This window comes from Haliotis rubra, unplaced genomic scaffold (assembly GCF_003918875.1).
Source record: "Haliotis rubra isolate DU_JTF1 unplaced genomic scaffold, ASM391887v1 Scf41, whole genome shotgun sequence".
Lineage (NCBI taxonomy): Eukaryota > Metazoa > Mollusca > Gastropoda > Lepetellida > Haliotidae > Haliotis > Haliotis rubra.
This window is the reverse complement of record NW_025767091.1, coordinates 2,574,724-2,596,325: the sequence shown is the minus strand read 5'-3', so window position 1 is coordinate 2,596,325 and position 21,602 is coordinate 2,574,724. Positions and strand designations below refer to the sequence as shown.

The window sequence follows — 21,602 nt, the reverse complement described above, 5'->3', positions numbered from 1 at the left end:
TATTTTTCATTTATCAAGAATTAATACAAAATACATATCCTTAACTGTAAAAGTTATGTGTTAAATTTGTTTAACCGTTAACTTCACAGTAGTGGTGTAACGATTCATCGATAGTATCGATGTTTGCATCATCAACTACGCGATACGAGTGCATCGATGCAAAACACATTTAGGTAATATATCAGGATATTTATATCGCAAGGGTCAATGATACATCGATGCATTGCCACAAGAGACGATATATCCCGATACTACTTAAATACTACTTAAAGTTGTAAGGAGTATTGCATTAGGATTAGGAAGGGAGTCTCTTTGAAATACTTCTAATTTTTTTAAAACAAACTGAACCTTACAGGATTTGTTTGTGTCTGCCATCCTTGTTACATGAACAAAGGAGTTGGTGTGTCAGTGAAAGATTGTGAACATTTTTCAATCTCTCTGAACTGTAAAGACTTGTCTTTAAGTAATTGAAACATGTTTTAGTTGTTTGACAAATAACACCATTTTTTTAACAACTATGAACGATGTCTTAGCTTTGTTAAGAAAGGGAAGATAAAATTTAGAAAGCATACTTAAGAGTTTTTTTAGTGATTCTGGTATAAATTACATTGAATTGCCTGTGAAAGCATTGGTGCAGAAACACAACTTTCCCAGGGAAACCTAGAGCAAGGTATACTGAATATGTTTGACTGTACTTTCTTAAGCATTAAATGCTGAAACTTTATTATAGGAAACAGCCTTTTAAGTGTGTGTGAATGTAACACATGTTCTGCTGCATAACAAATAAAGATTCAGTCAATTTTTTCTTATCCTGACTCATGATCTTTTGCTTATCTCCCTTTCCCTTGCGAATGGTAGTGGAACACTTGAATCCCTTGAAGTTCCCGAAGCGTAAAAATACACTCACCCACGAGTTACCTCCCTTTTGCCCTTTCCCGCGCAAAAAGTCATGTGATCAGCCTAACTTGTCACTCTCTCCCTTTTCGCCCAAGGGGATGGTTGGGCGAGCACTGGAGTCCCGTATACGGCATTATATAGCCACACCTCCACTTACCCTCAGCCCGATGGTCTTCGACTATGCAGAGGAGCAGGCAGACAAACTACAAGAAGCCATCAACTCACTACTTATGAAGGAGGCGGTAGAGATAATATATCAGCATCATCTCACTCCAGGCTTCTACTCCCCAATTTTTCTAGTACCCAAGAAGAACTCCAAGGAGAAGTTCAGACTGATTTACAACATGCACAAATTCAACAAAGACTATCTACTGAAACCAGACAGGTTCAGAATGATCCACCTACCTCAACTCAGACTACTCGTCCGTCCAGCAGATTACATGGCCAGCATAGACCTGCAGGATGCGTACCTACACATCCCCATACATCCGGAATCAAGAAAGTATCTACGATTCCTATTCAGAGGGCAGCACTTCCAATGGAACGTCCTACCGTTTGGAATATCTTCGGCTCCGTGGCTATTCACACGAGTAACCAAGCCTATAGTCGCATATCTACATCATCGAGGTCTACGCAATGCCTTCTACTTGGACGACAGAATTCAGGTTCACCAAGATGCGAGTCAACTCAGACTACAGACTTAAAGAAAACTTCAAATTTTAATAGCATTTTTCCCTTAAGTCAACTGTACTTTCTAGGTTCTAATGCTGTTGATTGCTTATCTGGCAAAGATAATCCCTATTGGAGAGATGTTTTATCTGCTTGGAGAATATTTTATAAAAAACACACCTTTGATGGCGATTATTTAGACCAAATCTTAGCTCAGCCACTCTGGTTAAACCATTTCTTTAAATCTTCATACATGATAAGAAATTGGTTTAAGTGCGGTATACATTATGTCAGCGATATATGTAATGAAAATGGATTTCTCAGTTTTGAAGATGTAAAACTGAGGTACAAAATAAGCGGGACCTTCTTAGACTATCATCATTTGTTAAATAACATTCCAATGAACTGGAGACAACTTGTAGGAAACAGAACTCTCTGCTTAAATCAATTAAACATTAATAGAGTTTACCTAGATATGATCTCAAATATTAAAGGTTCAAGGATATTCTATGATAAATTGATTAAGAACAACAATACCCCTAAAGTACTAGAGTATTGGAAAACTGTCTTTCAGCAGGATATAATTGTGGAGTAATGTATTCAGATATTACAGGAAATGCACAAATGATTGTAAGCTGTTAGATTTTCAGTACAGATTTATTTACAGAATAATCTATACAAAGAAAGAACTATTGAAGATGAAGCTAGTTGATAATGATACTTGTACTTTTTGTAAAAATACCTCAGAAGACATATTGCATGTATTTTTTTAATGTGATTTAGTTAAAAACTTTTGGCGAAAAGTAGAACAATTTCTAAATGCCCACCTCCAGTGTGATGTCACATTTACAAAATTCACTATCATGTTTGGAATGTTCTCAAACAATAAAATACTAAACCATATTATACTTCTTGCCAAAAGATTCATTTATGTTTCAAGTATAAAACAACAAACTCTTTCCCTTGAGGAATTTCTTAAGTTATTAAAAGATATATATACAACTGAAAAATATATAGCTAGGAAAAACAATAGCTTAGATCCCTTTATAAGGAAATGGAAACATTTATATACCTTACTATGTGCTAAACATTAAATTCTACCTATAATATCAGCTGAGACCTCCATAGTCACTACAACCATACTATTCAACCTTACCCCTCGAATTTCATATTCCCTCCACAGAAACTTTAATGACATCTTATGTATCTATATAATTGTTGTAATCTCATGATGTTATATTTATATATATGTATACATGCGTGTATGTATGTGCATATGTATGTATATGTATATATGTATGTGTGCACGTGTGTGTATATGTTTGCAATACTGTCTTTTATGTCATATAGAACCTTGCAAAACATCACTGAAGCTATATACATATATATTTGGATGTTGTCCTCTTTGCCATATGTATTTTATGTGAGACTTGAAATGGAATAAAAAAAACACTGAAAAAAACAACTCAGACTACAGCTGAACTTCACGATCCAGTTGCTCACTCAACTAGGATGGCTGGTGAACCTTATGAAGTCAGAGTTGGAACCAAAACAAGATCTGCAATTTCTGGGGATAAGGTTTATCTCAACACAGAATCAATTTGTCGTCCCAGAAGATCGTACGGTCAAGATACAAGCCAAGATTCCACTAGCAGTCATCTCTCCATTAACACTACGATCATGGCAAGCTCTACTGGGTCTACTAACCTCGGCGCAAGACTTGACTTGCACAGGAAGGTTACAACTAAGACCGCTGCAACGGTTCCTGACAAAACATCTAGACAGCGTCGACCCTATCTTGCTGCCAGACAACCTCAAGAGGTATCTACTGTGGTGGACACACAGGTCAAACGTTTGCTGAGGGACCTACTTACAAGAGTCCCCTTGCATAGACCTGTTTGCCACGAGGTTCAACAAGCAACTACAGACGTTTGTCTCACCAGTTCCAGATCCTCAAGCCTGGGCAACAGATGCACTGAGCATATCTTTGGAAGGTTAAACGCTTTATGCTTTCCACCCCCAATGTTACTACCAGAAGTACTGTTGAAGATCAAACAGACACAGGTGCTACAACTGACTTTGGTCGTCCCATACTGGCCAGCGAGTGTATGGTTCCTAGACCTAATAGAAGATCTCGGAAGTCCAACAATCAAAGTTACCAGATTGGCCAAACCTACTCATACATCCGCACACCAAGCAAGTCCACGGGAACCCGACAACGTTCCAGCTACATGTGTGGACCGTATCAAAACATGTTTGAAGAAAAGAGGATACTCCACCAGGGCAGCAAAGGCAGTAATGCAGATTTACTCGCAGTCTATATGACAACAAGTGGCTGAAGTTTGAGACTTATGCAAGGCGGAAAGGGTTCATTGCGATGAAAGGTACTCATCCTCAAGTGGCGGAATACCTGTGCCATCTTAGACAGACCAGACATCTGAAAGGTTCGACATTATCTACATACCTTGCCGCCATCAGTACAGTGATTACCATGAAAACAGGCATCAAGTTGACAAAAGTACCAGAATTACTTGCTCTGCTGAGATCTTTTAAACTGGTGGACCAGCAAAAGAAGTTCAGAGTTCTGGCCTGGGATCTGAATGTAATTCTACGTCATCTTACGAGTGATGTCTACGAACCTCTAGACCAGACTACACTCGAGCTGCTGACACAGAAGACTCTGTTCCTGCTTGCGCTAGCCACGGCAGCTCGAATATCAGAGATACATGCGCTGGACTTTGGTCGAACCAGATTCGACACGGGGCAACATGCTGCAGTTCATCTAGGACTTAGATGGGACTTCATTGCCAAGAACCAACTACCTGGTCAGCCAGATAAACAGTTCCACATACAAGCTCTATCTACAATCCTTGGACCAGAGGATATAGAGGACTTATCCTTGTGTCCGGTCAGAGCCCTGAAGATATATCTTCAAAAGACTAAGACAAGGACACGAAAATTCAAGCGCCTGTTCATCCCATTATCCACAGAGACATCATCAGAAGTCTCAAGAACGAAGATATCGTTCTGTATGAGAGCCGTCATATTGAGAGCCTATAAAGCAGCAGGACTAGAACCTCCTAGAGCTTCCAACCCACATGAAGTCAGAGCACTGGCGTCAACACAGGCTCTGCATGGAAATAGCTCTATATCTGCAATTATGGAGGGCTGCTTTTGGGAGTCAGACACAGTGTTTGTCAACCACTACCTCCGAGACATAGCCACTGAAGATGTCTCAGGCATTCACCAATTTGGGCCTCTCGTTGTAGCACAGCAACTAACGGTTCCTCAAAGGTGCTGAGTTGGAAAATCTCACCCTTTATCACGTTGACTTGTTGATAACTTTTACTAAGGAAAAGTATTAGTTTAAAGGTCCATGCGCACAGTCTAGGACAGGCTAGCATGAGTGATTTAAGATCCTGTACGGGTAAAGATCTTACCTGTACAACTCATTTATGATAAAGATCTTATCATAATCTATGGGTTGTTATAAGATATCTAGTAATATGAAGATACTAGTTTATCTGTAGCCACATGAATCAAGATGATTCAGCTTGTCTGAGACTGAAGTAAGACAAGAAAGTGGTCCCCCCGAGTTATAACGCAAGTTGGAAGAATAGGATCAGATGACTGTTTGCGTGGGAAAGGGCAAAAGGGAGGTAATTTGTGGGTGAGTGTATTTTTACGTCCGCTTCGGGAACTTCAAGGGATTCAAGTGTTCCACTACCATGTGCAAGGAAAAGGGAGATAAGCAAAAGATAATGAGTCAGGATAAGTATAAAAATATCAATTTTACTTGAAAAATTACATTTTTATCTATCATATATGTCCTGTTTTAAGAATTGTAAAGTATCGGGATACGTATAGTATCGCCATCACTGTGTTGTGATGATGATCGTCTCACAGGTTCCTTGCCAATACTTTCATGATATATCGTCTTGCCTCATTAAACTGGTATCAGGATATATCGTCTCGCCACTTAGGCACCGATACACAGCTCTACTTCACAGTCATTTTATGGATTATTTTCAGATTTGGATAAAGGCTTCCTTGTTTATAGGAAAGGTGCAGTGCATCTACAAGTATTGTAATTTGAACATCAAATCTGAGGGGTACTTGTAAATACCACTGTGTTAAATGTTGAGAATATAGGTAGATATATAATAGGGGGAAGCAAGGTCAAGGTCAAGAGTTTGATTTTCAAGACAAGCTAGGGACTGGTTATAATTCATGGCTAGGGGGCTGATGATGATTTTAAGGGATGGTCACCTCTATAGTTAGCAGGAGTAAAAGGGGGTCATCAATTTTGTACAAATAGGGGGGTGGGGGGTTTTGTCATTGATTTTGTACGTGACATGCAGGGGGCCACTCATTAATTATGAATGGTCCCTCAATATATGATTCTGAAGCCAAGATATTTTAGCGTCAACCAGTATAGTGGTCATACTGCAGAGACAGTTATAACCTAAATCAAAGTGCTGACATCATTCTGTGAAATGGGGCCCAGGTATACATCGTCTCGGGTTATAAGTATTACAGTTTATATCACCTGTTCTGTAATGTAGACTTCCGACATTTGTGCAGCTGGCATCACTTTGTGGAATGGGAGAAGAGACTGGTGCCTGGGTAGCCCATCCCTGCTAGACTGATAACAGGGATTTTTGTAAATTACTTGAAAATCTTGAAGGTTCTGCATTTGCCACATGTTTTGTCTTCAGTGGTGTGGAGGTGTCTTTGTCCAATATGTGTCTGCGAGTGGCCGAGTCGGTCAAGTGGATAAAGTTTGGGCATGTCCTGCCACATTATGACTGTCTAGTTGTCTCCCCTGCCAATTTGTGGATGAAAGACAAGCACAGGTAACAGCTAAATAGCAGTTAAATCCTTGGTTTAGTCAGTGTATAGATCAGATAAATCCATGAATAGTCCAGTTTAATTCTTGAATATGCAGATAAACATGGTAAATGTTTGAAATAAGCGCTAGTTAAATCCTTGAGAAAGTAAGATGTAATTTCTTGAATAAGCACGTTAGTACAGGTTAAATGATGGTATAAGCACATAAGTGCTTGTTGAATCATGGTATAAGCATGAAATACTGGTTAGGTCATAGTATAAACATGATAAGTGCTGGTTAAGTCATGGTATAAGTATGATCAGTGCTGGTTAAATGCTGGAATTAAGTGCTTATTAATCCTTAAATATGTATTTATCCTTTGATAAATTTACAACATATGTGTGTAAGGTGGGTACAACATGTCTTTGTGAAATGGGAACTTGATGTGTACATATCTGTTCAACTGTGATAACTTTGTTTGTTCCAGGTATCATAAAGATGCTGAAATAATTAAAACAGTTTATCAAAAATTTGGACAAACTTTGGAATCATCTCCAACACTGAAAGGTAACAATAGTAACAGACACTGACACTAAACACTAGAAACCGACATTGACGCTTGACTTGATTTGGTCTGTTAACCATTCCAAGCTGTATGAGCTGTAGGGTGTGTTGAGGGCATGTGTCAGTTTGGTGTACCACTACACATAGGGTATGAGTGACATGTATCAGTATTAGAGTTTACATGTTATAAGGATATGGGGATGGCAGGTAGCCTAATGGTTAAAGCGTCTGTTCGTCATGCTGAAAACCCGGATTTGATTCCTCACATGGTACAATGTGTGAAGCCCATTTCTCGTATACCTCAACGTGATATTGCTGGAATGTTGCTAAAAGCAGCATAAAACCATACTCACTCACTCACTCACTTACTCACTCACTACAAGGAGAGGCGGTTGGGGTAGCCTTGTGGTTAAAGCATTTGCTCGTCATGCCGAACACCCGGGTTCGATTCCCCACGTGGGTACAATGTGTGAAGCCCATTTCTGGTATACCCCGCCGTGATGTTGCTGGAATATTGCTAAAAGCGGCATAAAACCATACTCACTCACTCACTCCTCACTACAAGGATATGAGTGACCCTTTCAGAATGTTGAATGTAGGTATTTGATATTGTATTACAGGTGTAAGTTAGGACTACTCAAACCGTTGCTAGTCACAATGACACATGATCATGATGATATATTGCATAAAGACAATAGCAATAACTGATATCAGCGATTGATTGTAACACGTGACTCATGACCAACATAAACGAGAGACTGTTGTTCTAGATGTGTTGTTCGGGGTGCCGTGGAAGGAGACAGGGGTGTCACGCTACTTCATTCGCAATCGTCAAAGAGTGATAACCTTCGCCATATCCATTGTCATGAAGAATTACAGTGCAAGGTGAGCCCACCGATTGTGAAGTGACACTTTACTGCACCACAGTTATGTTTTCAACTTGTCATATTCTTCTTTTTGCTGAGGGGCGGTGGGGTAGCCTAGTGGTTAAAGCATTCGCTCGTCACGCCGAAGACCCAGGTTCGATTCCCAACATGGGTACAATGTGTGAAGCCCATTTCTGGTGTCCCCTGCCGTGATATAGCTGGAATATTGTTAAAAGCGGCATAAAACTGAACTCACTCATTCACTCACTTCTTTTGTTGACTAAGTATGCTAAGTACATCTTATTCTCAATATAATATAAGTATTGGATGTGTGGTTATAATAAGGGTAATGAGTTAAGTACGAAATATGAAGTCCTCATAAAAAGGACTCAAAATATGAAAAGAGAAGAATGATTATCATGATCCCCATTATGCTCCTTCCAAAGACTGAAAAGTGGTTTAACAGTTACTATGACAGATATGGTATGTGAGTGTATGTCTCTGAATGCACATTCATCAGTGAATCCTACTAGCATGTAGTGATGTTTATCTGCCCTTAGTGGGGAGATGGGGTAGCCTAGTGGTTAAAGCGTTCGCTCGTCACACCGAAGACCCAGGTTCGATTCCCCACATGGGTACAATGTGTGAAGCCCATTTCTGGTGTCCCCTGCCGTGATATAGCTGGAATATTGTTAAAAGCGGCATAAAACTGAACTCACTCATTCACTCACTTCTTTTGTTGACTAAGTATGCTAAGTACATCTTATTCTCAATATAATATAAGACCGAAGACCCAGGTTTGAATCCCCACATGGGTATATTGTGTGAGGCCCATTTCTGGTGTCCCCTGCTGTGATATTACTGGAATATTGCTAAAAGCAGCGTAAAATTAAACTCACTCATTCTCTCTGCCCTTAGTTTTGTGGATTCCCTGAAGAGGGAGCTAGAGCATCACTACCCAGACACATCCCTCCACGGTAACATCAGCGACAGCGACCAGGTGGTCCACCTCCACTACAGAGACATCAACTACTTCGTGGAGTACACCCCCCTCCTCGTCACCTACTTCGTGATCCTCATGTACCTCTACTTCTCTGTCCGTAAGTAGCTCTGGGGCAAAGTTTGTGTTAGAATGAACGTGATATCCATTAATGGATTGGAACGTTAGATGCAGATTCAGTGTTTACAGGCCAGCATTATACAACACACATACACATTACACCAACTTCTGTATGTCAGTTTAAGACTGAAATCATTTATGAATAATGTGTACTAATTTGTCTCCTAAATAAACTTTTTTTTCATATCAAACATGAAAATGAAGTTTTCATGAACAAAACTTAGTGTTATTACACCAACCTCTGTATATCACTTAAAGACATAATATTGTGTACTTTTCTAACCAGTTTTGTGTATTTCTTCAGGGAAGATTGAGATGGTGAAGTCTAAGATCGGCCTGGCCATCAGCGCTTTGTTCACGGTTGTGGCATCACTGCTTGTGTCTGTCAGTGTGTGCTCTGTCTTTGGTCTGGCTCCAACTCTGAATGGCGGGTAGGACCAGCGTTCTCATATCTTGTTTTGTCGTGTTTATGGACTGGATATTTGAGGTAGTTGTTAAAGACTGGTAGTAAAAGAAAATGATCTTGTTGGGAGATATGAGATTAAGTCCCCAGCACCTGTTGTGAGAGTTGCCTAAATAGGACACCTGTGAAGATCTGGATTACAGCAACCCATGCTTGTTGTAATGTAAGATGTGACTACTGAGATCGGGTGGTCAGGCTCGCTGTCTTGGTTTAACACATGCCATCATATCCCAACTGCGTAGAATGATTGCTCATACTGTTGATCCCTGGATTGTCTGGTCCAGACATGATTATTTACAGACCGCCATCATATAGCTGAAATATTGTTGAGTACGGCGTTAAACAACAAACAGCAATAACAACAACCTAGACTGGAACAGGTCAGGCTGCTGAGTGGTTCAGTTGCACGTCATTATTAGTGGTGGTCCGATTAATTGAAATAATTGAAGATTGGTCGCAGTGACCAAGCAATCGATCATGTTTTCTCATAATCGAACACAAACAATTCTTGAACACTTGTTTGCATTAACAAAAGTTTTCACAAGGTTGGTTTTGTCTGTTACATTTCATGACCACTACAAGCTCGTTCCAAGTCATGGTTGAATGTATCTTAAAGACTCCAAGAAATTAATGTTCCTAACCTACTAGTCATCCTTTAAAGATGTGAAATTTGCCAATGCCTTTTGTGCAATTTGCAAAAACTCCAAAATACTACAGGGTTTTTTCTTTATTTTTTTTTTGTCCATTAACAAAAATAATCAGGAAAATTTCATAAATATATGCTAACCAATTATTTTCGATGATTGATCGGTTGTAATGAACCAATCATCAATTATGAGATTTTGACCAATTCCCAGCACTAGTCATTATACCCTAGTCACATGAGATGCTGCTCATTATATCAGCGACTGGGTTATTTGGCCCAGATTCCACTGGGATATAGCTGGAATATTGCTTACTAGCAGCAGGGAAAACAACAGATGTAAATAACGGTGTCATGTTGTGTCTGCTTCAGGGAGATTTTCCCCTACCTGGTTGTGCTGATCGGCGTGGAGAACGTGCTCATCATCACCAAGTCTGTTGTGTCAACACCCGTCCATCTGGATGTTAAGATCAGAGTTGCTAAAGGTAACTGCTAATTGTTTATTGTGTTCGAAACATGGAGATGCTTTAAACCAAACTCAATATCACAGCTATGTCAAATCTTTGAAGGACATTTCGGAGTGCAATGCATAAGAAAAGCAAGAATTATGGATGTCAACTTCTTTATTGTAAATAACACGGCATTTCGGGGTATATGCTCGCTCCTTCATCATCATGTTGCTTTACTTACCACAGCTATGTGCCAGCAGTCTGTTACTAATTAAGTGTGGTACGAAGTGATACACACACTGTTTATATTAAATGTTTGTTGCAGGGTTGAGCAAGGAGGGCTGGTTCATCACCAAGAATCTGCTCACAGAGCTCTTCATCATCCTGGTTGGGTTCTTCACCTTTGTACCCGCTATCCAGGTACACACATGACTGTATGTATGTAGCTATCATGACTTGGTTGACGCCAGACTTGTGATGGGAGTTTTTCTGTGTGGTACATCCTACAATCCCTGTAGCCCATGGTCATAAGAAGGTGGCGTCAATGGGGTGGCGTCAATGGGGTGGCGTCAATGGGGTAGCCTAGTGGTTAAAGCATTCACTCATTATTCAAAAGATCTGGATTTGATTCCCTGCATGTGTGAAATGTATGAAGCCCTTTTCAAGTGTCCCCATCTGTGATATTGGTGAGAGGAAAAAGGGCATATGTTGCTCCCAGATCCTGAGCCTCGAGACTTGTCTTATTTGTTTCTGTGTGATGTTGCAGGAGTTCTGCATGTTTGCACTGGTTGGCCTGCTCTCCGACTTCTTCCTACAGATGGTGTTCTTTGCTACCACTCTCTCTGTGGACATTCGGAGAATGGAGGTGAGATAGAGGCTGTGTGTCACGTTATCACATTTCTGTCAGCTCATTGCATTATTGCCTGGTCATTACATTATGAACAGGTCGTTGCATTATCATCACGTCATTACATTATTAACAGATCATGACATTATTGCCAGGTCATTGCATTATTATCAGGCCTTTACATTATTGCCAGGTCAATACATTTACTGCCAGGTTATTACATTACTGCCAGGTCATTACATTATCATCAAGTCATTACATTATTAACAGGTCATTACATTATTGCCAGGCCATTGCATTATTTTCAGGTCATCACATTATTAACAGGTCATTACATTATTGCCGGGTCATTGCATTATTATCGGGTCATTACATTACTGCCAGGTCATTGCATTATTATCAGGACATTACATTACTGCCAGGTCATTGCATTATTATCAGGTCATTACATTACTATCAGGTCATTGCATTATTATCAGGTCATTACATTACTGCCAGGTCATTGCATTATTATAAGGTCATTACAATATTGCCAGGTCATTCCATTATTATCAGGTCATCACATTATCATCAGGTCATTGTATTATTATCAGGTCATTACATCACTGCCAGGTCATTGCCTTATTACCAGGTCATTGCCTTATTACCAGGTCATTACAATATCAACACGTGATTGCATTATCATCATGTGATTGCATTATTATCAGGTCATTACATTATCATCAGGTCAATGCATTATCAGGTGATTGCATTATTATCAGTTCATTGCATTATTATTAGATGATTACATTACTGCCTGGCCGCTGCATTATTATCAGGTCATTACATTACTGCCAGGTCATTGCATTATCATCAGGTCATTACGTTATCATCAGGTCATTGCATTAATATCAGGTCGTTGCATTATTATCAGGCCATTACAATATTGCCAGGCCATTCAGGTCATTGCATTATTATCAGGCCATTGCATTATTAACAGGTCATGCATTGTTATGTCATTACATTACAGGGGCTTACATTATTGTCAGGTCTTTACATTACTTGTCATTACATTATTGTCAGGTCATTGCATTATTAACAGGTCTTTGCATTTGTATCAAGTCATTAAATTACTGCTAGGTCATTGCATTATTATCAGGTCATTGCATTATTATCAGGTCATTACATTACTGCCAGGCCATTGCATTATTATCAGGTACATGATTGACAGGTCATTGCATTATTATCAGGTATTTACATTATCATCAGGTCACTGCATTTTTTTTTTCAGGTCATTACATTATCATCAGGTCACTGCATTATTTTTTTTTTTCAGGTCATTACATTATCATCAGGTGGCTGCATTATTATCAGGTCATTACATTATCATCAGGTCATTGCATTATTATCAGGTCATTGCATTATCATGTCATTGCATTATTATCAGGTCATTACAATGTTGCCAGGCCATTGCTTTATTATAAGGTGATTGCATTATCATCAGGTGATTACATTGTCATCAGGTCATTGCATTATCATCAGGTGATTGCATTATTATCAGGTCATTGCATTATTATCAGGTCTTTACAATGTTGCCAGGCCATTACATTATTATGAGGTCATTACAATATTGCAAGGCCATTGCATTATTATCAGGTCATTGCATTATTGTCAGGTCATTACATTATTGTCAGGTCATTACATTACAGGTCATTGCATTATAATCAGGTCACTAAATTTTTATCATGTCATTACATTATTATCAGGTCATTACAATATTGCCAGGTCACTGCATTGTTATCATGCCATTACATTACTGCCAGTTCATCAGACTATCATGGTCTAAGACCTGCATTACTTAGGTCTTTCCTCCCACATCACTCACTTACTGATGGTTGTAGCTAATGTTTGTCTTTGAAACTGTGTGAATACTGTTGGATTGCTTTGAGAAACATTAGTATCCAGTAACCTATGCCTTTTAACAAGTAACTTAAATTGAGCTCTTGTAAATAGAACTTACTAACATGTTTCACTACATGTCATCGAAACCCTGGCAACATGGAACATTGCTCATGATATCAATCACTGGTTCATGTGGCCTGGTTATATCCTGGCTGCCATGATATGACTTGAATGCTACTGACATCTTTGTTAAGCACATCCCCTTCACCATGCCGTGGGTGTTGTAGCTGGCTGACCTCCACAAGCAGAGCGTCCTCCAGAGGACCTCGGAGGACGACACCAACATCAACATTGAGCCCCTCCTGCGGTGTCCGGTCATGTCCAGAATGACCCCTCCAGGGTCCCCACCTACCTCAAAGATGCACCGGTCCAAGTCCGCCCCAGGGTTGGATGTCCAGGGCGTAGCGCAACGCCACTCACCACCCCCTTCACCTCACCTCCCCGAGCTCGAGATGTTCTTCCCTGAAACTTTTGATAATCCTCGCCGATGGAAATTCATCTCGTTCTGGGCAAGAACACGCATGTTTCAGAGGCTGATTATGGTTAGTATTGGTATTTGAACATTAATGGTGAAACTGTTGCTGGTCGTACATAATGCTTGAGGTGTCATTCATTGGAAATGTTAATGTCAATACATCAACTCAAGAGTATTGTAATATGGTGTTATATCAAACAATAACATAGTTATATTTAGTAGTAGTATTTGTCAGGTATATAGATAACGTGTTTCTGTATGCCTACAAATAATGTAATGTTATGCATGAAATAGGCTGATCCATAAATTATCCAAACTTCTGCCTTCTCATTGTCCATTTTTGGCAATCCCAGTGAATTATAAATGAATTCTAAATGAATTATCAACATTGAATCCATATAGCATGGTGTCCCTACTTGTTTATGATTGGGGACCGTGACTGTTCGTTGTCACAAACTATTACTACTAGCACTACTACTGTGAAACCATACAAGGCAGCTTAATATACTACCCATCAAAAGTTTTGACTCCCTTAAAGCAGTCACTATATGTTATGTATAAACATATGGTTACATCGAAGATGAATTTCTCCACTAACTTGGGGGAACCAACAGCAGACCTTATGCAGATGAATTGCACGAGGATCATGCATCAAATTGCTGAAAAGCATGTGCAAATATTGTGCATGTGAACAGCTGCGTTTTGGTGTAAAGTTTTGTTAACAATTGGCCAATTTTCACTGAGTTTCATCATATACTGAACTCATGATAATAATCTTTTCAACGTTACGAATTTGTTTTACAATGCATCAGTTCATGTGTAAACAGTACCTTTAAACAGTATGGAATATTTTGCAAAATCTAGCTTAGAACAGTTGACTGAAGTGGCTACATTTACACTAGTGAGTCTAAACTTTTGATGGGAGGTACAGATTGAATGTTTGGGTTTGTGACTTGATTGCATCGTGTACCCTGCCAGCATCGGTGCTCATAACATTGATCACTGGCTGGTCAGACAAGACTCCATTTTCTGCCAGCCATTGTGGTGTAGCTGGAATATGGAGTGAGGAGTTAAGCAAGGCGCTCATGAAGATCCAGGTTAGAAATGGTCTTCAGATACCCATGCTTGTTGTAAGAGGTGACTAACGGGATCGGGTGGTCAGGTTTGCCGAGTTGGTTGACACATGTCATCATATCCCAAATCTGTAGATCGATGCTCATGTTGTTGATCACTGGATTGTCTGGTCCAGACTCGATTATTTACAGACTCCCGTCATATAGCTGGAATATTGCAGAGTGCAACATTAAATAATTAAACAAACTTAAGCAAGAAACAAAGAGCTGATTACATTATGATTTCATTAAGAACATTATGGTAATGTTGTTGTTTTTGTTTCCAGCTGTGTACAGTAATCTGGATCGGGCTGATTGTGTACAAGACAGGCCTGGTTGACCAGCTGACCAGCCCGGAAGGGGTGATCCTCGCCACTAGGAGCCCCTCCGGCGCCCACCATCTGCTGAAGCAGGAGCTGTATGCAGACAAGGCCCAGATGAAGGGGGTTGATGGGGTGTACCAGGGCAGGGGGGACGAAGAGGGGTACACAGGGAGGGTGGGGGATGAGGAGGAGACCCAGGGGATGTCGGAGCACAAGAACCAGGAGTCCTACCTGACTTTGTCTCCACAACACTGGCCCACGCTGTTCAGCTACTACAACATCAGTCTGGCTGGAAGGTAGGCACACAAGTGTTGGTTTAGGGAGGGAATAGATGGGAAGGATAGATAGAGTGATAGAGACAGTGATGGAGGGAATGGTTGGTGTAGTTGGTTTGTTGTTTAATGCCTCACTCAGCAATATTCCAGCTATATGGCAGGGGTCTGTAAATAATTGAGTCTGGACCAGACAATCCAGTGATCAACAGCATGAACATTGATCTACGCAATTGGGATTCCATGACATGTGTCAACTAAGTCAATGAACCTGACAACACAATCCTGTTAGTCGCCTCTTACGACAAGCAACCAACCAACTTACTCACATGTACCTACACTGGAAGCTTTTGGTCTGACCCCTCTATTTTTAGAAATCCTGAAATTTGTCAAAACAGATTTCCAGAAGAATTATAAGATCAATCAATGGTTTCAGTTTCACATTAATTAAACCAATAATTGAATGTAAGATGACATGTTAGTTCAGATAAATACCCACTCTCCATATTTTGCTTTTCAGATATATAACTGTTCTACCACCAATCCGTCTCTCTGCGATCATCGACCCACAGACAGCAGTAGATCTACGACACGCGGCAGAGTTTGACTACTACGCTCATCCAGGTCCCGATGGTGAGGGCCACACTCATCCAATCAAAGACACCAATGCTTCCGATATAGCCAATCGAATTCCATATTACATGTATGACCCGGAACACCTGAAGACGTTCTACCCCAAGTCTAAGAAGGAGTTCATCATCACCCTGTGCCTGGGCTTCCTCAGCGTCATTGTCATCTCGTATTTCATGATCATGCTATATAAGTGCATGTGCTCCAGGAACTACTCCAAGTGGCGCCGGTCTTGGACAAAGGTGAAGAGGAAGAAGAAAGGCTACTATAAACAGATTAAGGATTCAGTGCCACTTGTGTTGAAGGGGCACAGGCAGGTATGTGCCACAGTCATCTGTATGTCTTGTGGGCCATATGATAGAAAATAATCGCATTTCATTTCCAGATGGACCAGTGGTTCTCAAGTGAGTGAGTTTAGTTTTACACCGCCTTTAGCAATAATATTCCAGCAATATCACGGCGGGGGACACCAGAAATGGGCTTCACACATTGTACCCATGTGGGGAATCGAACCCGGGTCTTTGGCATGACGAGCGAATGCTTTAACCACTAGGCTAAACCACTGCCCCTCTCAAGTAAACATTGGCCAGTAAATAGTAACACAAGTCTCAACAATAACTGTCAGTTAGTTACATGTAATCTACAGCTGAAACAATAGAGTAGCGTTATACATTTGCTTTAAGTTTTATTTATGACTCGGTAGGAAATGCTGCCACATTTAGGGGATAGGGTTAATGCCCAGATATTTTACTAAGGCCAGCTGTAGTTCTGAATGCAAATGCAGGATATACATGAAAGATTTGTGGTGTCTAGACTGGTCACCATAATATTTCTGGATTACCTCTAACTGGCAGTTACATACTTATGTGGCTTATGTGCACAGAGACACATCAGAATAGCTGTTTTCCTTTCCTCTGTTAAAGTTTATGAATATTGATGTGCTCATCCAGTTAATCTGAATACCCATGAAGGTCTGGGTTAGAATTGGTCTTCAGCAATCCATGCTTGTCAAAAGAGGCAAATAATGGGATCGGGTGGTCAGGCTCACTGACTAGGTTGAAACATGTCATCGTATTCTAGTTGCGTAGATCAATGCTCATGCTGTTGAACATTGGTCTGGACTCAATATTTTTTTTCTGTAATACTTCTGAGTTCAGCAATAAATTGCAAATTGCTCCAACATATATTTCCTTTATTGCATGTAACCATGGTAACAGGAGCAAGTGTATATACGAATCAGTTAACACATAGCCTTGGTCTTTGTTGTATAACTCCACAGTCCACAACATGATCACACCATTTTAATTGAGTGTAGACAGAGCAAATGATGGTTGATATGAGCTCGTCCAGTTAGCAGCACTGAACACTATGACTGAGGCTACGATGATACGCCGTCAACCAAGTCACCAAGCCTGAGTCTCTGATCCTATGTCACCACTACTGGAGAACATTAACTCCTCAATCTATGGTATAGGTCCTGTGAATGCTACTGAGGTTTGTTACATTGTTTGTCCATCAGAAGATCGAGTGTGTTGTGGTGGACGGCTCCCTGGTGGTCAGCTGTTGTTGGGGAGGGCAGCTGAGGGTGTGGGACTCCAACACAGGAGAGTGTCTGTCGGCAGTCAGACGGAGAAGGTAACACCCTAGCTTGAGAGAATCTTCATACATGAGAACTTTTTAAAACTTTTACATAAAAACAGAAATAATAGCAGTCAGGTATTTCATTATTCAAGTCTTCTTCTCCTATTTTATATAGTTGTCGACATAGAAAATGTTTGAGTTGTTACTTTCTTAAAAAATACGAAAATGGTAAATTTTTAACTTACCTTACCTCATGGTAATGTGCATATTACCTTTGCTCATCCGATACAAAGATTGGAAACGTGATCGATAAGTATCCTTGTTGAATGCTATCATGAAACTGGTGACATGTCGATCTCGTCCGGTGACGCCCACCCACACATCCTGTCATATGACAAGCGAGAACTTTTCGTCACTTTATTTTATCGCACTGCGATTTGGACGTGTATACAATATTTCTGTTTTTCTTTTCTTACTGTTTCTTTGTGTTTTGCTACGGTAAGGTTTTCCTGTTGTATCCTTCTACCATGATATTACAAAAAGTCTACTCACAGTTGGCTGTTTTTTCTCACTGTACGGTCTTCGCGGTGTGTTGTTTTGCTTTGTTTTGCCTCCTGTGTTTATCCAGCTTCGCTTCGGCAGAATTAGGTACCTCTTTGGTCAGCCTGGGTTTTTCACATGTTTGCCAGTAATGGCGGCTGTCGCTAGGCGTGGCACATACATGCAGAGCTACGTGTGTGTGCTCTCTGTTGTCGTTTAGTTTCGTATTCCGCTTTTCCCGCCGTTTTTCGCTTCACTGTCTCATTAAGTTGTTGGCGTTTCTTTCTTATTTGGGTAAGCGTGTGTATACCAAAGTTATGTGGTTTTGCACATGGGCCTTCCCTTGCCATATAGGCTTATATTTGCTTTATCATAACTGTTTGTTATGCTATATTTTCTTTGTGACAATGTTAATATTTACTTAACATGTGATCAACAGTAATTGTTTTTCTGCCACAGGTTTACTGCAATCGGTGCAAGTCTAAGAAGTCAGCTAAAGACCCCCATCCTGCTTGCCTGGATTGTCTTGTCGACTCAGCGTGTACTTGGACCTCTCGGTGCTCGTTTTGCCGGCACCTACCTTCCACTGACTTTAAAGCGTTCTTAGCTGCTCGGAACAAACGTTTTACTCAACGCAAAGCGCCTCATGTCTTCTAACGACGCCTCTGAGACTGCTGAGGTTCTTTCGACACCTACGGCTCAGCTTGGGAACGTCTCTACACCTTCAGCGGATCGGCGATCCACGACTTTGCCTCCCCGCCAGTCCTCATCTCCGGAGCGAGCCTCCTCACACAGGCCCAGATCGACAATGTTGTGAATCCAGGCGCTCCATCTATTCTTCAAGATTCCCGGCTTATGGGGCTCTGGAACGGGAGGATTGTCAGCATCCAGATGATCGTTCTAAGGAACGCCAGCGCTCCTCTGATCGTCCATTGTCCGGAGATGACCAGCGTTTGCCCACGAATCGGCAACGTTTCCCTCAACGCTCCCCTCAACCTTCACCAAGCCGTTCACCTGCCGAGATGCTCGGCGTTCTCCCAAGCGTGCAACAGAGTGTGATGCTCAGCGTTCTTCACCTAGACGTTCGCCTCGGCGCTCCCGTTCTCCCAGGCGCTCTCCTGTACTCCTGTCTCCTCGGCGTTAACCTAGGCGCTCTCCTCGGCGTTCACAATGGCGCTCCTCTAGGTGCTCACCTCGGTGTTCACCTCTGAGTTCACCTCTGAGACAACTTTCACCTCTTCATCAGCGTTCACGTTCCCGATCACCTATGTTTAGGTCGCGGGATTCCTCGTCTCTTGTGATTACGAGGAAGAAGACAACCAGGGTCTGACGCACTTGGGCATGGAGAGTGTTTACGCCTGGATAGCTGACAGACTTATCACTTGCCCGCCTCCAAGATCGGATATTCCTCGTGCTACCTCCATTTGGGATGAACCAGAGCTCCTTCTGCCACCGCATCCCATGGTTGCTGATGCCATTGCTTCACTTGATGAGGATTTCCAAAAGTTATCTCTCAATCCTTCCATCAAGCCTGCTAAACATCCCCGTCAGGATTACAAGGTGCATTCTTTTGACTTTGTGGATTTTGGCGCTACACAAGATGAAGCGGCCAAACGATTGTCGGATGCTTCTCAAGGTCAATACAAGGTCCCAGATGCCAAGTTGTTGGCAATTAATACGGAACTCTGTCGAACCTTGAAGCCCCTCTCTGTGCTTGCTTCAGCCACGGAGGCCATGTCTCAAGATCTTTCGAGGATAACCCTTCCCGCTTAGATCATCTTACCACTATGTTTAGGTGGCAGGCTAGAGTTCTGTCTGATGTGGTGGATCACGTTCGTTCGGCCTTAGCTACCACCACTGTGACTAGGAGGACTGGGTTACTCGCTCCATGTACCTGGCAGGAGGAATTCAAGAAAAGACTGATGCGTGCCCCGTTTGCGGCTCCCACCTTATTCGCGGATAAGATCCCGGATGTCTTTTGAGAGCATGCCTCCTTGACCCAAACTGAGATTGCGCTCCGATCTTTTCGTCACTTCGCCACTTTGTCAGCGCCAGCTACCAGGACCACCAACCTTTACCAATCCAGGAGGATGTCGGTTCGTGGAGCCTTTAGAGGGCGTGGCAGGGGATGTTCCAATGACTTCCAACGTCGTCCCGCCGGTAACCAAAAGGACTTTGGCAAGACCGGCAAACCCAAGTACAAGCGCCGCTGATGTTTTGGGCGGTCACGACTGGGACCTCCCGCCCCGGTCTCATGAATATTCCATCGTTCAACACCAGCACCTGTTGACCAACATTCAGGCGTTGTTGGACAAGAAGGCCATAGAACAAGTACTACTTCCAGCAACTCCCCAGGGTTTTACTCTCCTATCTTCTTAGTTCCCAAAAAGATATTTTAGAAGATGAGGATGATACACAATATGGCGGTGTTCAACAAACTTTACCTTCCGGAGCCGCCACATTTTCGGATGGTATCTCTGATCCAGCTACAAACCAAACTTTCCCCCTAGGATTGGTTGGTCAGTCTGGATCTTCAAGACGCACACCTACATGTTCCCATTTAGTATGTTACGAACCTCACCGGAAGTTCCTTAGGTTCATTTTCGACGGTCACCATTACTAGTGGAAGGTCCTGCCGTTTGGCATCTCTATGGCCCCGTGGCTTTTCACTCGAAATACAGCACCGATTTCCCGGTATCTTCATCTTCGGGGGATAGAGTATTGGATTCAATCGCTACAGGGTTCCAAGCTCTTGGTGGCGTCGGACAACTCGACAGTGGTCTGGTTGATCCGCAACCAGGAAACAACCAGCTCGAGTCTTCTCTTGAATCAGACGTTTTGTCTGTTTCGCCTTCTGGACGACAAGATCAGAGCTCGTCACATTCCGGGTTGCAGGAATGTCTTGGCAGACGCTCTGTCCCGACCAGACAAGCCATCCCCAACAGAGTGGATGCTTCTTCCGGAAGCATTCGATCTGGATTGTCACCTCCATCACAGACCGTTAGTGGACCTCTTTGCAACGAAGCACGACCATCAACTTCCGGATCCTGTCGCTTGGGCAGTGGACGCCCTGTCCCTCTCATGGGAGGGTCTGGACGCCTACGCTTTTCCTCCTCCAGTTCTTCTTCCCGAGGTCGTAGCCAAGCTCAAGGAGACCAAGCGGATGACTCTGCTTTTGGTCGCGCCTTGGTGGCCGGCGAGAACCTGGTTCCCCAAACTACGTCGACTCACCAAGGAGATCCTCAACCGCTACCACAGTTGGCCACACGTTCATTCGGATAAAGTGACGTGTTCTCGTTGTCACATGATGGGATTGGGGGGCGTGCTTCCACTCGCCGGACGAGATCGACACGTCACCAGTTTCATGATAGCATTCAAC

At 41.9% G+C, this 21,602-nt stretch overlaps 1 protein-coding gene across 2 annotated transcripts in view; it reads left to right on the top strand.

The window, feature by feature from the left end:
- Nucleotides 1-21,602, top strand: part of LOC124287986 (sterol regulatory element-binding protein cleavage-activating protein-like) — a 65,760-nt gene that overhangs the window by 27,172 nt on the left and 16,986 nt on the right. For both annotated transcript variants that reach the window (XM_046724491.1, XM_046724492.1), the window contains 12 exons: nt 6,285-6,422; nt 6,885-6,964; nt 7,732-7,846; nt 8,746-8,927; nt 9,252-9,378; nt 10,426-10,538; nt 10,828-10,922; nt 11,269-11,367; nt 13,518-13,832; nt 15,165-15,496; nt 15,993-16,419; nt 17,622-17,737. In XM_046724491.1, coding sequence (XP_046580447.1) covers nt 6,285-6,422; nt 6,885-6,964; nt 7,732-7,846; nt 8,746-8,927; nt 9,252-9,378; nt 10,426-10,538; nt 10,828-10,922; nt 11,269-11,367; nt 13,518-13,832; nt 15,165-15,496; nt 15,993-16,419; nt 17,622-17,737 — 2,139 coding nt within the window. The remainder of the gene's footprint in view (nt 1-6,284; nt 6,423-6,884; nt 6,965-7,731; nt 7,847-8,745; nt 8,928-9,251; nt 9,379-10,425; nt 10,539-10,827; nt 10,923-11,268; nt 11,368-13,517; nt 13,833-15,164; nt 15,497-15,992; nt 16,420-17,621; nt 17,738-21,602) is intronic.